This window comes from Heteronotia binoei, chromosome 7 (assembly GCF_032191835.1).
Source record: "Heteronotia binoei isolate CCM8104 ecotype False Entrance Well chromosome 7, APGP_CSIRO_Hbin_v1, whole genome shotgun sequence".
NCBI lineage: Eukaryota > Metazoa > Chordata > Lepidosauria > Squamata > Gekkonidae > Heteronotia > Heteronotia binoei.
In genome coordinates this window covers 40,008,428-40,026,279 of record NC_083229.1, presented here as the reverse complement: position 1 = coordinate 40,026,279, position 17,852 = coordinate 40,008,428, and the positions used below count along the sequence as shown (strand labels likewise).

At 44.3% G+C, this 17,852-nt stretch overlaps 1 protein-coding gene across 3 annotated transcripts in view; it reads left to right on the top strand.

The window, feature by feature from the left end:
* CPQ (carboxypeptidase Q) overlaps positions 1-17,852 on the top strand; it is a 272,969-nt gene that overhangs the window by 19,799 nt on the left and 235,318 nt on the right. For all 3 annotated transcript variants that reach the window (XM_060243464.1, XM_060243462.1, XM_060243463.1), the window contains exon 3: positions 13,335-13,792. In XM_060243464.1, the coding sequence (XP_060099447.1) occupies positions 13,335-13,792 (458 nt within the window). The remainder of the gene's footprint in view (positions 1-13,334; positions 13,793-17,852) is intronic.

The following is a 17,852-nucleotide window of genomic DNA, read 5'->3' as shown; positions in this document are numbered from 1 at the left end:
TCCTTGAGAAATGTCTTCATTTGTTCCAATTTCATCCTTTGCTGCTCTTGTTCCATGAGAGGAAACAACTCTGTAACTCTAACCCCCCCCCATAATTCCTCTTATACTGCACATTCAGCTAACCTCTGAGCCAATTTATTCCACAGCTGTCATAACAATCTTACCCTTAGATGCTACTAACTGTGTCAGACACCCCCATGTACCGTGCAAGTTTCATTCCCTTACCCTGGGGCTTTTAAAGTCTAATCCAATGTTATCCAAGCCACCTCATGTACTGCTAGGTATGTGATTTCCTGTATTCCTTGGAGGGAAATCAAACAAAGCATTGTTAGGAAACTATTCAGTTATTCACAGATTTAGGAAACTTTTTAGCAACTAAGTGGTTATTAACCTGAGCCCATTGTTCCCTTTTCATGTTTCCCATTGTGAATTACAGATGAGATGTTCTTCTTTTGATCTGTGCTGGGCAACTGGGATTTCAAGAAATACTGCCATATAAAAATAGAAGAGCTGCTGAAACTTTATTCATTTGGGCTGCCTTTTTCTCTCTCTGTTTCTGTCTCTTTCCATTTAGCCCATTACTGATACATAAGTTCTTAGGCAGTTATGTCTGTGATGCTTACTCTTCCTCCTTTTATCATCATTTTCCCCCTTCTGATCTAACACTTTGATGGCTGAGGTTATCTCATGTTGTGTGTTCATGGCTATTTCTTTTCAGTTTAAATAAAGATCACTGTACTTCCATCCTAACAGTGATGTCTTTAAGGACTTATTGGGTACAAACTTCAAACAGGTCCCCCCCCCCCGATCCATTACACTTAAAACCAATATGATTACTCTGATACAAAGTGGTTTGAAGGTGGCAACTTTAATGCAGTGTATCACCTCATCACTTCCATGTCTGCATGTCATATGATGAAGGATCTACATGCATGTCTGAATGTCTTATGGCAAAGGATTTAGGTTTACTGGGGTAAAAACTTTCACAATTTATCTACTTTGCCACTAGATCAATATTCCTAAACCAGTGATCATGGGTTAGGACCCTCAGGTGGGTCATGGAGCTAAACCTTCTAGGTTACAAGTATCTTGTAGATTCACTAACTATTTTGCAATTGTTTGGAAGGACCTCCTGCTAGCATGCATGCATGCATAGAGAGTAAGGGTACAAACACCTTCTGCCTCTCCTTGTTTCTGTGCTCAGGGGGCAGCAGAATGGCAAGGGGAGGTCACTCTGTGGTGGAGAGGATTCTTCTTAGTATAGGTAGGTTCAGAGAACACTCAGCACCAGGGCTTTTTTTGTAGCAGGAACTCTTTTGCATATTAGGCCACACACTCCTGATGTAGCCAATCCTCCAAGAGCTTAGAGGGCTCTTAGTACAGGACCTACTGTAAGCTCCAGGAGGATTGGCTTCATCAGGGTGTGTGTGGCCTAATATGCAAAGGAGTTCTTTATACAGAAAAAGCCTTGTCTTCTTCCCTTCTGACTTTGGGTTCATCAAATGCTTCAGAACAGGGGTGGCCAAACTGTGGCTCTCGAAGCCCCCACTGCCGCATCAGCCAGATTGAAGGCATTTCTCTCTTTAAATCACTTTGCCAAGCCAGCCAACAGCTTGTTGAATGCATTTAAGGTTAAAGTTGCTTTTTTTCTACCTTTCCCTTCCTCTTCTCTCCCCACCTATCTTCCTTTTTTCCTTCAAACATATGACGTTCATGTCTTGCGGCTCTCAAACATCTGTTCATTCTGTGTGGCTCTTACATTAAGCGAGTTTGGCCACCCCTGCTCCAGAAGCATTTGCACTTTAGATAGTCCTGCCTTGGTGGTGGAAAGTGCCATCAAGAGCTGAGCTGACTTATGGCAACCCCAATATTCATTTGACAGATTTGGATACAGTCTCCTATACCCCTTGTCAAGTAGTCCTGAGAAGGACTGTTGAATTGGTTGATTGTTTCCATATGTATAGTGTAGCCAAGAGATCCTACGATACTCTAGCCGCCAGAAGTCCTAACTCTTTAGTGTTATCCAGGGTGTACCACAAGGAGGCAAGCTAGTATGGAAGGTGGCTAATAGAGTATATGAACAGGCTTCAGAAACTGTAGACCTGTTGTTCAAATAGGGCAAAATGCCAGGACTCGAATGTGATAGTGGTGCAGCCCGCCAAACTATTTTCCATCTGTCACAGGAATGAGAGTGTCGCGCTTTCCAGGGAAATGTGACAGCTCTTTGAACTCTCCCTAGCTGCTATTGAGTGGACTAAAAATTCAGATATTAGTATTTAGGGGGATTGCCCAGTCAGTTTGCATAAGAACATAAGAGAAGCCATGTTGGATCAGGCCAATGGCCCATCCAGTCCAACACTCTGTATCACACAGTGGGAAAAAAAAATTATATATATATATATATATATATATAATATATACATACACACACATTGTGGCTAATAGCCACTGATGGACCTCTGCTCCATATTTTTATCTAACCCCCTCTTGAAGCTGGCTATGCTTGTAGCCGCCACCACCTCCTGTGGCAGTGAATTCCACATGTTAATCACCCTTTGGGTGAAGAAGTATCTCCTTTTATCCGTTCTAACCCAGCAATTTCATTGAATGCCCACGAGTTCTTGTATTGTGAGAAAGGAAGAAAAGTACTTCATTCTCTACCTTCTCCATCCCAAGCATAATCTTGTAAACCTCTATCATGTCACCCCGCAGTCGACGTTTCTCCAAGCTAAAGAGCCCCAAGCGTTTTAACCTTTCTTCATAGGCAAAGTGTTCCAAACCTTTAATCATTCTAATTACCCTTTTCTGCACTTTTTCCAATGCTATAATATCTTTTTTGAGGTGCGGTGACCAGAATTGCACACAGTATTCCAAATGAGACCGCACCATCGATTTATACAGGGGTATTATGATACTGGCTGATTTGTTTTCAATTCCCTTCCTAATAATTCCCAGCATGGGGTTGGCCTTTTTTATTGCAATCGCATACTGTCTTGACATTTTCAGTGAGTTATCTACCACGACCCCAAGATCTCTCTCTTGGTCAGTCTCTGCCAGTTCACACCCCATCAGCTTGTATTTGTAGCTGGGATTCTTGGCCCCAATGTGCATTACTTTGCACTTGGCCACATTGAACCTCATCTGCCATGTTGACACCCACTCACCAAGCCTCAACAGATCCCTTTGGAGTGCCTCACAATCCTCTCTGGTTCTCACCACCCTGAACAATTTAGTGTCATCTGCAAACTTGGCCACTTCACTGCTTACTCTCAACTCCAAATCATTTATGAACAAGTTAAAGAGCATGGGACCCAGTACTGAGCCCTGCGGCACCCCACTGCTTACCATCCTCCACTGCAAAGACTGCCCATTTATACTCACTCTCTGCTTCCTATTAATTAGCCAGTTTTTGATCCACAAGAGGACCTGTCCTTTTACTCCATGACTCTCAAGCTTACTAAGGAGCCTTTGATGAGGAACTTTATCAAAAGCTTTCTGGAAGTCAAGGTAAACAACATCTATTGGGTCTCCTTTGTCCACATGTTTGTTCACCCCCTCAAAGAACTGTAACAGGTTAGTGAGGCAAGATCTTCCCTTACAGAACTCATGCTGAGTCTTCCTCAATAACTCGTGTTCATCAATGTGCCTACTCATTCTGTCCTTGATAATGGTTTCTACCAACTTTCCTGGTATTGAAGTCAGACTGACCGGCCTGTAGTTACCCGGATCTCCTCTGGAACCCTTTTTAAAGATGGGGGTGACATTTGCTACCTTCCAGTCCTCAGGAATGGAGGCAGATTTCAATGAAAGACTACATATTTTTGTCAGAAGATCCACAAGTTCAACTTTGAGTTCTTTCAGAACTCTTGGATGTATGCCATCTGGACCTGGTGACTTATTAGTTTTTAATTCATCTATCAGTTGTGGGCCCTCCTCTCTTGTCACCTCAATCTGACTCAGGTCTTTCCACACCCCTTCCAATATAAGTGGTTCTGGAGCAGGCAAACACTTCTCATCTTCCACAGTGAAGACTGAGGCAAAAAATGCATTCAGCTTCTCAGCCATTTCCCTATCCTCCTTCAGTAATCTTTTGACCCCTTGGTCATCCATGGGCCCCACTGCCTCCCTGGATGGTTTCCTGCTTCTAATATATTTGAAGAAATTTTTATTGTTGGCCTTTATGTTTTTTTGCAATATGCTCCTTATAGTCCCTTTTTGTCTGCCTGATCACAGTTTTGCATTTGATTTGCCACAGCCTGTGTTCCCTTTTGTTAATCTCACTTGGACTAGCTTTCCACCGCTTAAAAGAGTCCTTCTTACCTTTTACTGCTTCCATTACTTTGTTTGTTAACCATGCAGGCCTTCTCTTATACCCGTTTGTGCCTTTCCTAACTTGTGGTATATATTGTATCTGAGCTTCTAGGATTGTAGTTTTAAATAGCCTCCAAGCTTCCCCAAGGGTTTTGACTGTATTTACCTTTCCTTTCAGTTTCCTCTTCACATGCCTGCTCATCTCAGAGAATTTACCCCCTTTAAAGTTAATCGTGGTTGTGCTGGTCTTTTGAGGCAACTCTCTTTTTTACCTGTTTTATCAACTTAGCTCCATATTTTATATTATTACATACTTCCTGTGTGTAATTCTGCCATAAGATAAATAAATTTGGTGACCCCATGGGCAACCACCCTCAACCCAAGAGACATTCAGAGGTAGTTTGCCATTGCCTGCCCCTTCATTGCAACTCAGGCATTCCTAGGAGGTCTCTCATACAGGTACTAGCCAGAGCTGACCCTGTTTAACTTCCAAAGTCTGTTGAGATTGGGTGTCCTGCCTTATTCCTCCATAAAAGGAAGATACAAAACTGGGAGATAGTGGCTTGCCTCAGATTTCTCTGGTAGCTCTAGCAGAGATGAGATTTGTACAGGTGACTTTCTGAGTCATACTTTTAAGCTACCTGCTATACCAGCTTCTGCTCTTTGTTTTCTAATGCCTGATTTGTACTCCAGGTGCTTAGCAGTACCCTGTTAATATTTTTCTCTTGTTCAAATGTTTTTCCTCTCAAAGTCCGATTCCTATCTTACCTGTGAAATATGTACAGATCAGCATTATTTCCCCCATTATATGTACTGAAATGGTAAATTTCATGGTCCACAGATGGAGATGAGAGTTGTGCTTTCTCTCTTTATAAGCAGTAGAGTTGAATAGAAAGTAACAAAGCAGTATGATTTTTGACTGTAAGAGGAAGGCCCAATTAGATGTGATGGAAGGAACCATGTGTCTACCTGTGACTAAAAAGAACAAAAGGGGGGGCTAATTTTTAAAACAAGATAGATTGTATGAAGAATTAACCCCCCTGCCTCTTTCTAGTCTTACAGGATTCTGCCCTACTGCTTTTAGCCTTATTTTTTTTTGGCCCCTCTCCAGTACCAGAAGTGAGCTGGGCTGAAAGTACAAGTTAAGTTGGAAAGGAGGCAGGTTTTAGGTCCCTTTACCTGCATGCTTCACTTTTTGTTTAAAAAGACACCTCCTTTTCCGTTCACTAGATATGAATAGGTTAACACATGTATAAATGCATGTGGATTCCCCTATCACATCTAATTAGGCAATCAGAAAGACTTAATGCGTGGGCCAGATGTTGCCATGTCCAGTGGTGCCAACTCAGTTCTTGGAGAGCTCTCAGCCCCATCTACCACACGGGGTGTCTGTTGTGGGGAGGGGAGGGGAAAGGAAATTGTAAACCTCTGAGGCTCGTTCAGGTAGTGAAGGGCGGGGTATAAATTCAGTCTCTTCTCTTCTTGTTCTGCAGATTAGAAGCCATCTAACCCATTGAAGTTCTGCTTTAGATATTATGAAAGTTAGTAATAGAGAAAAGGGATTGGACTATATTTTCCATCACAGTGTTGGAAGCTACAAGGAGATGGATGGATTTACCTTGGAGACGGACAGTATTGGTGAAATCCAGCTTCATTGCCTTGGATGACATCAACATGCTTGCCCAAGCTTGAACTTTTGACCCTTTTTAACTTCACTTGGGGTCTGTGATAACCATCTGGAACTGCTGCTGCTAGTACTACTACTACTAGATTAATCACCCTATCCTGGCTCTGGGTGATGTACAGTATGTATTATAAAATAGCATACAAGTTAAAAACCAACATAACAATTTCAGTTTTAAAAATACTTAAAGAGCCCAGATGACACTCTGTGAGTTTTTATCTACAACAATTTTTGGGTATTGAAATCAATTACTAAATCCAAGTGCTCTGATATTTGGCAGCAAACCTTAAGAAGACTCAGTTCTTTTTTAGTTTAACTGCAGTTGGTAAATGTTCAGAGACAGCATTTTGTTGAATACTCGGTGGTTGAGACAAAGCATTCAGATCAAGTTTTGCAAGCTTCCTGGAAGTATCCATCTGGCCACCTTTAGAAACAGAAAGCTGGATTAGGTGCACCTTTTGGTGGCTTGATTTAGCAGAGCAATTTGTATGTATCTTTGCTTAGTTGTTAGGTTGCTTTCCAGATGTTCCTGTGCCAGTGTCCTGGTAGTAGATCAGTCAGGTTGGGTCCAGAATTGTTTATGGCATAAAGGGACCTTATTGGGAGAGGTATTCACCCTGGGCCTTGAGAACAGCTCTGCTGACAGTCTGAATTGGCTTTCTGGCTGTTGACTCAGTAGCATCCAATCATCCCTTCTCTGGCATAAAGGGCACAACTGTGCTCTTATGCATGTCCCACAGTTTGTGCAGGATTTAGAGATATTCCCAGTGGACTGTGCCCTGATCCACTATAGAGAGAAAAGAACATATTTCAGCAATAAAAGAGAACATTAAAAAAGAAAGAAACCTGTGCAATTTCAAATCACTTTTGAAAACATGAACTAATTAGCAGTCCGCCCCTGCATAGAATAACTTGATGCTGAGAATATTATTCTTTCTTGAATAAAGTTCAATTTTGCATCTGGGATTAGTTCTTTAAAGATAAGCTTGTTTTATTCTTATGACAATTATAATTAGCTCTTAATAAGGGTTATAAGGGATTTTTAAAAACAACACTGAGAAAGGGCTGTGTTCAGTTCCTGGGAAAATAGGTTTTCCAGTGTGAGATCTTACTGTTAAAAAATCTCTAAAATATTGATTTAAATATATCTATATGTTTCTTTTCTTTCCCTCCTGCTTTTTGCATACGAGCATGATATTTAGTATTCCAATTACAATTAAGTTAATTTTAAAAGGAATGAGTAATGGCTGTGTCCCCTTTTATGTATAACAATAAAGAGTGTTTGATATGTATTCTGCATCTTAATTCTTAGTTCTGTTTTCTGTTAGAAAAAGATCCTTGTAAGCTTTTCAAAGACTTCTAGATTCCAAGGGGTCAGGCATGTCATTTTACTCATTTCAATTTGTGTTAAAATTTTTTAAGGGGAGTGAGACCCTGGAGAGTAGAAACCCAGAACTAATTTAAAGGAGTACAGTGTGTCAAAATGGAAGGTGTCCCTGAAGAGATACAGCCAAGTTCCTAGGCAAAAAGAAGAATCTTTCTACAGCCTTCCTTCTGCCCATTTTGTGTAAATACTGAATTCTCTCAGTCAGGTCCTCTACTAAGGGGTGTCAAATGTCTGGCCTATGGGCCTAATCTGGCCCCCAAAGGACTCCAATCAGGCCTGCCAGCAACTGATCTAGGGTTGCCAAGTCCAATTCAAGAAATATCTGGGGACTTTGGGGGAGGAGCCAGGAGACTTTGTGGGTGGAGCCAGGAGACATTAGGGGTGGAGCCAAGACCAAGGCTGTGACAAGCATAATTGAACTCCAAAGGGAGTTCTGACCATCACATTTAAAGGGACAGCACACCTTTTCAATTCCTTCCTTCCATAGGAAATAATGAAGGATAGGGGCACCTTCTTTTGGGGCTCATAGAATTGGACCCCCTGGTCCAATCTTTTTGAAACTTGGGGGGTATTTTGGGGAGAGGCACTAGATGCTATACTGAAAATTTGGTGCCTCTACCCCAAAAAACAGCCCTCCCCCCGAGCCCCAGATACGCGGATCAATTCTCCATGATTTTCTATGGGGATAAATAGAGTGCCCAGCAGACATTTCCCTCCCCTCCCCCCACTTTCTGACGACACTGAAGGGGGGCCCCTCCAAACTGGGGGATCCCCTGCCCCCCCTTGGGATTGGCAACCTTATTTCCCCGCCAATTCCAGGCGCCCAGAAAAACCCAGCCAGGCGCCTTGGAGTGGAATAAAAGGTGATACCTGGAATAAAAGGTGATAAAAAGGTGATTGCTGCCCCCGAGGAGGCTGCCATTTCCCAGCCTGGCCGCCTCCTTCTCCGGGAGGGAAGAAACCTTCCGGGGCTCCTCCAGGGGACTGAGTGGCGAGCAGGCCCGGCGAGGTGGGGAAGGCCGGCCTCCTTCGGCTGGGTAAGGCTGCTCCCTCTGAAGCGAGGGGCTTCTCCTCTCTCCCTGCAAATGGCAATGGCGGCTGCAAGGGGAGGCGGGCGGGCTGCTCGCTGGCCTGGAAACACCGTTTCTCCTCGGCTGCTCCCCTCGAGGGCCCGCCACTGCTCTCGCTTCCGCAGCCTGCAAAGGGACCGGGCAGGGGCGGAGGGAGGTGGTGCTGCTGAGCCCAGCCGGGCCCTTGGGAGGCCGCTTGCTGCTGGCCTTCGTGGATGCTCCCCATGGAAACCGGAGCAGAGCGTGTCAGTGTGCGGGTGTGCGCATATTGCGCCGCTGCAGCCCCGAGGGAAAGGGATGGGAGGGGAGGCGTTGCGCAGGGCCGGGTCGAGGCGGCAGCAGTGGGGCAGCGTGGTGGAGAGCAGCGCCCCGCAGCCAGGCCCAGCGCCAGCAGCACCGCCGGCAGCCCCGAGGCTGTGGCCAGCAGCCGCCCACGCCATCCGAAGCCCCCCGCCGGCGGCCAGCCCCAGCAGCCGCCAGTCAAAGGCCATGCGCCACTGCAGCCCCGAGAAAAAGGGAGGGGAGGGGAGGCTGCCCGGGAGCGCCATCGAGGGCCGGTTGGTGGCGGCGCGGACAGGCCACTACTGCTGCCTCCTCTTCTCCGCTCCCGGGTCTGTTGGCTGGTGGGAAGGCCCGGCCCAGCTCTCTCCCCCCCACCCCCTGCCCCCAGATTTTTTGAGAGCGGGGGTTGAGGCTCAAAATTCGGGGGTCCCCCGCCAGGGCGGGAGGGTTGGGAAGCCTAAACTGATCATAGCCTGTTTCCTACTCCCTCATCTGTTTTGTTCAAGTTATGAGCTTTTTGTCTTGCTACAGAGAGAGAGTGTGTGTTTTGTTGGCTTGTTATGCCTGGGCTCTCCTGGGTGCAACTGGATTTGCTTCCCCCTTTTCTCTGTATTCATGCATGCATGATCCATGCCTTCATGACTCAGAAGAGGAATAACAAGCCAGGATTAGGCTGAGAGTATGTGTCCAGACCAAGTTCCTTTTATTTTTTTTCACATTTCCCTTTGATTTCCTTTGATTGAGTGGGGATTTTGAACTTAGACTTCCCAGATAGTAGGCTGATACTAACCACTATACATAGTTGTCTCTCTGTTCTTGCACTGCCTCATAGGAGTTGTAGTAATTTCTCTGGGGAAGACTATAATTTTGTAGACAAACACATAGTCCTCAATCTGTGTCCTAGTGCCTTCACATGTGCTTGACTAGCACATGAAGCAGCTTATGTACAAAAGCTCACAATGCCCAGCCATTTCTTGTTCTACTCTAGGTCTCAGGACCAAAGCATTGATCATGAGATTTCTGTCACTAATGTCATTAAATCAATAGTAGGTTTGCAATTTACAGATGCACATCTGAACACCTGATAGCATACTCAAGATGGCTACAGCTTAGACATTGTCTCCAGTTTTTGATGCAGTAATTTAGAGCAAGAGGAGTCAGTTATTAGAGACTGCTAACAAAATCTGCAAGTGTACTAATGTTTTAAGCATGTTTTATTTTTAATAAAAAAATCTTTAATTGTGTTTTTGCCCTTTATAAAGTTTATATCCATGCTACCTGGCATTACGTATTATGGCACACATAGCCTGGCCTGACGTCTTGTTTATGTCAAATCTAGCCCTCATAACAAATGAGTTTGACATCCCTGCTCTATATTTCTTTTCTCTAGGGCTGTGATCAGATGTCAAGCTTACTGGATTCTGGAGCTGCCTCTAATTTATCTAGGTTTCTTTGAAACTGAGAGTTTTGATCAAACATCCTCCACCCCTTAACTTGCCTTCACGTGTTCACCCTATGGTTCATCTATCAGATTTGGCAGCCATGGAGTGGGGCATCACCCAGTTTTTCTTAATCACATGTCTTCTGGGCATGCACATAGGTGTTTATGGGAAGCAGCATTTCAAACTTTTGGCAGGATGGCTGCAACGGGGGGCCAATGGAATTGCTGGAGGAGGTTGCTGGAATCTGTAGTTCAGCATGGGGAAAGTGTTTTTTAAACTGTGCTTTGAAAACCAGGAGGGAGAGAATGAAAGAGATTAGCCTTATCCTGAGGAGCAAGGAGGGAGCTCTCTGGTTCAGCTAGAGTAGGCAGGGAGTGACAAAACCCACAAGTACTGAAGCACCTATCTGCTTATTTGCACGTCAGTAACACAGAAAAAATGGCAGTGAAACAGGAAGTCAGCAATCTGACCTCCCAAACAGCTTCACAACACAATAGGATTCCCAAACCTCCCGCTCTGGCGGGAGACTTCTGGGTTCGCAGCCTCATCTCCCGCTCTTCAAAACTCTGGAAGCGGGGGTGGGGGGTGGAGGGGGGGGAGAACATACCTTTAGGCTTCATGTTGTAGAGCTCCTGAGCCGTTTGCAAAATGTCTGCCCCTTTAAGGCTGGGCAGGAAGCAGGAAGCAGAAAAGGCTTCTGAGAACGGCCCCTCCCTTTCTTTGCTTTCGTTTTCACAGGAAGTAGAGTTGTCCGGAGGAAGATCTGGTAAGTGTGTGTGTGTGAGAGGGAGGGGGCAGGGGATTCCCTAGTTTGGAGGCCCTCCCCCCCTTTAGAAAGCGTGGGGGGGGAGGGAAATGTCTACTAGGCACTCTATTATTCCCTATGGAGAACGATTCCCATAGGGAATAATAGGAAATTGATCTGTGGGTATTGGGGGCTCTGGGGGGGGCTATTTTTTGAGGTAGAGGCACCAAATTTTTCATATAGCATCTAGTGCCTCTAGTGCATCTAGTGGAGAGCCAGTTTGGTGTAGTGGTTAAGTGTGCGGACTCTTATCTGGGAGAATCGGGTTTGATTCCCCACTCCTCCACTTGCACCTGCTAGCATGGCCTTGGGTCAGCCATAGCCCTGGCAGAGGTTGTCCTTGAAAGGGCAGCTGCTGTGAGAGCCCTCTCCAGCCCCACCCACCTCACAGGGTGTCTGTTGTGGGGGAGGAAGGTAAAGGAAATTGTGAGCCGCTCTGAGACTCTTCGGAGTGGAGGGCGGGATATAAATCCAATATCATCTTCTTCTTCTTCTTCTTCCCCAAAATACCCCCCAAGTTTCAAAACGATTGGACCAGAGGGTCCAATTCTATGAGCCCCAAAATATGGTGCCCCTATCCTTAATTATTTCCTATGGAAGAAAGGCATTTTAAAAGGTGTGCTGTCTCTTTAAATGTGATGGCAAGAACTCCCTTGGAGTTCAATTATGCTCGTCACATCCTTGTTCTTGGCTCCACCCCCAATGTCTCCTGGCTCCACCCCCAAAGTCTCCTGGCTCCACCCCCAAAGTCCCCAGATTTTTCTTTAATTGGACTTGGCAACCCTACAACACAACAGTGATTTCACATCTGCAGAAGTACTGTGAAACTGGTAGGATACATAGATACTGGACTTTCTGTGGTGTCAGGAAAATCTGTGGTGAGCCGGAGGGGCTGATGACTGTGGGACAGGAGTCAGATGTTCTCTGCATGAGTGCTTTGGGAAGAAGCAACGACAGTGGATCAAAGTGCTCATTTGATTGCAGCTTGTGTTTCCATAATTCAGGTTTGTCTGTTTTCGGTACAGTCACAAGCAGGGTTGCCAGTCCCCAGGTGGGGGAAGGGGATGCCCCGGTTTGGAGGCCCTCCCCCTGCTTCAGGGTCATCAGAAAGCGGGGGTGGGTGGGTGGGAAGGAAATGTCTGCTGGGCACTCCATTGTTCCCTATGGAGATCTATTCCCATAGGGTATAATGGAGAATTGATCTGTGGGTATTGGGGCTCTGTGGGGGCTGGTTTTTGAGGTAGATGCGTCAAATTTGCAGCATAGCATCCAATGCCTGTCCTCAAAACACCCTCCAAGTTTCAAAAGGATTGGACCAGGGGGCTCAATTCTTTGAGCCACAAAAGAACAACTGTGTAGAACTTTTTCTAGAATGTTCCTTTTATTTATTTTTATTTTATTTACCTTAGATTTGTATGCCGCCCACTCCATATGGACTCCTTGGGTACTACTCGAGTGCCTCATAGGATATTAACACCCAGTTAAGAAGATGATTACCAGAAACAATTAAGCAGGTTTTTTTTAAATAGCCTGTTATATATGAGTAGAGCCCTGTGACGCAGAGTGTTAAAGCTGCAGTATTGCAGTCCTAAGCTCTGCTCATGACCTGAGTTTGATCCCCAGTGGAAGCTGCATTTTCAGGTAGCCAGCTCAAGGTTGACTCAGCCTTTCATCCTTCCAAGGTTGGTGAAATGAGTACACAGCTTGCTGGGAGGAAAGTGTAGATGACCGGGGAAGGCAGTGGCAAACCACCCCGTAAAAAGTCTGCCGTGAAAATGTTGTGAAAGCAACGTCACCCCAGAGTCGGAAATGACTGGTGCTTGCACAGGGGACCTTTCCTTTTCCATATATGAGTAATGTTCTCCTAACAATTTGGCAATTTCTTTGCTTTTGGTAACTGAGGCCTTGTTTTCAAGGTTTCTTCTACACTGAAAAGTAAATTCCAGGGAGAAAGGCTGTGGGCTTCCAATCATGTGAGCTTCCACCTGTATCCCAGGCACAGTTTTATGACCTCAGCATGAACCAGACCTGAGATTAACTTTTGTCCTATTGCAGTAAAAGCCATGTTTCCACTGATGTCTGTAAGTGAAATTTAGCCTGAGTACCTTTCCTTTGGGAATCATAGCATTCCAATGGCATTCTTTTAAACAGCAATAAAATGTGTTTTGGGCTCTTGTCTTTTTCATTTGGCTTCAGTAACGACCACCAGAAATTGGCTCGACTTTTCTGCCACTTCACTTTCACACGACAGCACTTGATTGAATTGGTTTTCCTCTTTAACAGGCTACCATGGTCCATACTTCAAAACTGGAGTATTGCTGAATGATTTAATGTTGTCTTTTTCCTCCTACAGCTTGATGAGTGAAAATCGAGTGGAGGAAAAAATGAAGCTTCTGTTTTTATTAGCCTTCGTGCTCCTATTTCCTCAAAGCAAAGGGAACCCATTAAGTAGAGATGATGGCTACCAAAGAACATTTGAAGACCTGAAGAGGGAAATAGCTGGCTATTCAGACATTGCCAAGAAAATTATCGACCTTGCTGTTTACGGCAAGGCGCAGAATAGATCCTATGAAAGGCTTGCACTTTTTGTGGACACTATTGGATCAAGATTAAGTGGCTCAAAAAACTTAGACTTGGCTATCAAGTACATGTATAAAGCCTTGAGGGTGGATGGCCTGGAAAATGTCCACTTGGAACCGGCAAAAATCCCCCACTGGGAAAGGGGGAAAGAGTCAGCAATGATGGTGGAACCTCGCAATCACAGTATTGCCATTTTAGGGCTTGGTGGCAGCATTGCAACTCCTCCTGAAGGTAACCAAGATTCATTTAGAAGAGCTATTTTGTTTATTCGTTTGATCTAGGAGAAAATTGAATGGGTGTACCTTATCCAAGAGTGATCAGTCTGTTTCGGTTTTGCTTCTTTATCTCTTGCTAGTTTCTCAATTGCTTATAGCACTGATCCCAGTATAATATATGTAAGGCTTTTCAGCAGTTGAGGTCTATCTGACCAGCACTGTGCAACCTTCTGTCTTAACAAAAGGATGGCTTGAAGCACGATCTTAATGGTGAAACTCCTGAACTACAGAACCTCCTCCCTGAAGAAATTAGGCAATTTACTTCTGTCAAAGTCCTAGAAAGTTTGGGTTACCAAATCAAGCTTGGGAAATTTTTGGAGATTGAGGAGGGAAGTGAGCTCACTGGTACTGTGATGAAGGGTTGCCAGATCCCCATCATACACAGCGGGCCTCCTGCTCTGTGTCCCCTCCCCCTAGTGCCAATCAGCTGGCTGGCTTGGGACTTACTGGCAAGAAAGGAAGCAAAGGTCCTCATTGCCATCAACATAGTGATATCACTTTTGGTGCATAGCATAAGCACTGGCATCACATCACTGGCAATGCAAGGGTGCTCTGGAAAAACACTATGGTAAAAATGACTTCTACCATAGAATTTTTGCTCAAGTATCAAGAATGTCCCTGCGTTGCCAGCAATGTGGTGACATTACGTTGCCGCCAACACTGACCTAAGCTTCTTTTTGCTCCCACTGAGTCTTCCCCATTCTCTGTTGGTTGTCGGGAATACCTAGCAACTCTGATGCGATGTCATAGAGTTCACCTTCCAAATTTGCCATTTTTTTCCTGGGGAAAATGATCACTGAAGTCTGGAGTTCAGTTGTAATTCTGGGAGGCCCCACCTGCAGATTGTCTACAGTAGTAAGAACTTTCTTCTTTAGCAACCAAGTTGGATGATCAGGATTGTTTTTGTGTTGCTAAGTTCTGTATTTTATTATATATTATATTGTATTCTAATTGGTATTTCTTGTTTAGAGCTAATTAGGAAAAGAGGTATAATATAATGGCTAATGGAGGTGGTAGAGGGGGGTATTTGAAAAAAACAAGAGGAGGATTATGTGCATGCATGGAAGTGCATTGCACCTTTTCATGCAATGTACAAGAGTCTTTTTGATGTTTCCCACTTCTCAGGAAGACATTTATTCATGGCTTGTTCTTTGGCCACCTCGCAACACAAGCACAAGGGTGTCGACACTGGTACTGTGATGAAGGGTGATGGAGCTTAGCTTCTTCTGAGGCAGCATCAGGTGTAACCCATGCCCATTGTCATCTCCTGGACACACACTGCTGTTGGGACTCAGCTTTGTCTAGCTGCTAGGTGATGGTGACTGGCAACAAAGTATAAAACAGGGGTGGCCAAACTGTGGCTCGGGAGCCACATGTGGCTCTTTCACACATATTGTGTGGCTCCCGAAGTCCCCACCACTTCATTGACTGGCTCGGAGAAGGCATTTCTCTTTTTAAATCACTTCTCCAAGCTAAGCCAGCTGGCAGATTGGAGAATACATTTAAAGTTAAAGTTGCTTTCTTTCCACCTCTCTCCCACCCATCTATTTGCCTTCCTTCCTGTTGTGTCCTGCAGTTCTCAAACATCTGACATTCATGTCCTGCAGCTCTCAAACATCTGACGTTTATTCTGTGTGGCTCTTATGAGAAGCAACTTTGGCCACCCCTGGGATAAAGCATCCTGTAGGCATCAGGATGAGTCTCTCAGTAGGTTTTTGCATCCATCAGTGAGACCCTTTCTCTTCTTTACAAATACAAAACTGTCCATACAGTAACAACTAGGTCGGGGTCCCCAGCGTGGTGTCTCTGGGCATAATGGAGGCCTCCAACACCTTACTTGGTACCCCCCAAGTGTTTTCATAAAGTAGGTGGTGCCGAGTGGGGGTTTTGCCCAGCATAGCTTCTAATAGATTTGATGGGCTGTGCATATGAAAAGAGCATTGCTTTGTTGGCAGCTGCCACCATACTGATTTTATTCTCTCTTTCTTATTCCTCTTTCCCAGTATATTTTTAGCATTAGCCCTCTTCTCAACTGCACTTGGACTTCTTCTAGGTATATGTATGACGCCCACAGCAGCTGTTGTGGTTGTTCAAATGACTGTTTCAGAATTCTGGAGGTGCCCTCAGGCTCCAAAAGGTCAGGGAGCACTGGGCTGTGTCTTCTTTGTGATAGACCTTAAATGGCTTACCAGAGTGGATACAGAGGGTGCCTTCCCTGGCTGCATTTAGGAAGGCATGAAAGACAGTTCTGTTTCAGAGGGCATTTGCAGGAGGGTGAACTGCCTCATCCCATTTAGCTTTATATATATATGTGTGTGTATGTGTACACACACTTTAATCTGTGCATTGTTTTTTATTTGCTGTTTCTTTTGTGTCCTTGTAATTCAGAGTTGTTCTGTTAGCCACCTTGAGCCAAGGAAATAAAGGGAGGGAGTGTATGAATATTTTACACTAAACAAGAAATTCGGAGTAAATAAATATATATTTGTCTTCTAGTATGCTCCTATCTAGTTACCTAAGATTCCTGCATCCAAGTAAGGTATCAAGGAAGCATTATTGTTTGACACTTCTGAAAGTGTGCTTCTGCTCATTGATCTTTCTGAAAAAATCTACATGAATTTTTCATCCTGATTAAGTTGCACAAGAGTTCTTCTATGGAAGAAAGTTATTATGCTGGACCTAGCTGGTAATACTTGTATAAGTTTCTATTAAGATGGGAGAGAGCCAATATAAATTAAGGAAAAATAACTTCCTTCATAATTCCCTCCTTTTCCAAGCTTATGAGGAAAAAATTATTTCTGTTCAGCCACTGTTCTTTAAAGCAGAAGATGTTTCAATTGGAAATGTATTTATTTATTTAAGACAAATTATATTGCATTTCCTAAATTCAAGGCAGTTTAGAAATATCACTACCAACATTGCCAGTTTATTAATTCAGAATATTTCTAACTCATTCTCAATACTCCAGGTTACTGAGGTGATGTCCCACTTCTAATCTCTCGGCTTGGCTTCGCGAACGAAGATTTAAAACCCATAAACGTCCTAAAAACAATGACAAATAATTAGCATTAAATAGGTTTGCCAGCCTCCAGGTGATGCCTGGAGATCCCCTGCTTTTACAACTGATCTGACCCTGGAGAAAACAGCTGCTTTGAAGAGTGGACTCTATGGCATTGCACCATGCTGAGACCCCTCCCCTCCCCAAACCTCACCCTCTCCCAGATCCACCCCCAAAGTCTCTAGGTATTTTCCAGCACAGACCTGGCAACCCTAATAATGAACAATTGAGATAAATAGTCATTAATGACAATAGTCATTAAAGCAGTAATAGTAAAACAGAACAACCTGAAAATCACATTAAAATTATCTAACAGGCAGTCGTAGCAGTACAACATTATAAGAGCTATTTGGGATGGGAATCAACCAGAAGCTCCGAAAAAGAAGAGCTGGTGCCTTAAGTAGAGCACCAAGCAAGTAGTCATTATGAGAGAGTTCCAGAGTTGAGGTGCCACCACAAACAAGGCCGGTCCTCGGAACATGGGTACAACACTGAGCAGGCTCGGACAAAGTTTGCTGATCAGAATTATTTAATACTGTGACACCCCCCCTCCATATAAGGTAGCATCCAACAAAAATAATTTGCAAATATCAAGAAATAAAAACTGAAAAGAATGACAGGAATGCATTACTAATATTAGGTCTAAGGTTAGCAAGGTCACAGTAGCAGAGTGTAAAGTACCTCACATTAAAATTCAGATAGTCTCAATAGAGAGAGCATTATTAAGAACCACTATGAAACAGAGAACATTCAAAAAGTGCAGTGATTCAAAGAGAAGGGAATGGAGGACAGGAGAAAACAAATTATACAGAAAGAAGGGAAGCGGCTTAACTATAACTAGCCTAAGAGGGGATGTTTTCATCCATGTCCGAAAGCTTTGAACAGGTGAACCAGTGTGGGGAGGACCCTTGGGGCACCACTTTTTTTTTTTTTTAAGAGCCCAGTCTGTGATGCCTGA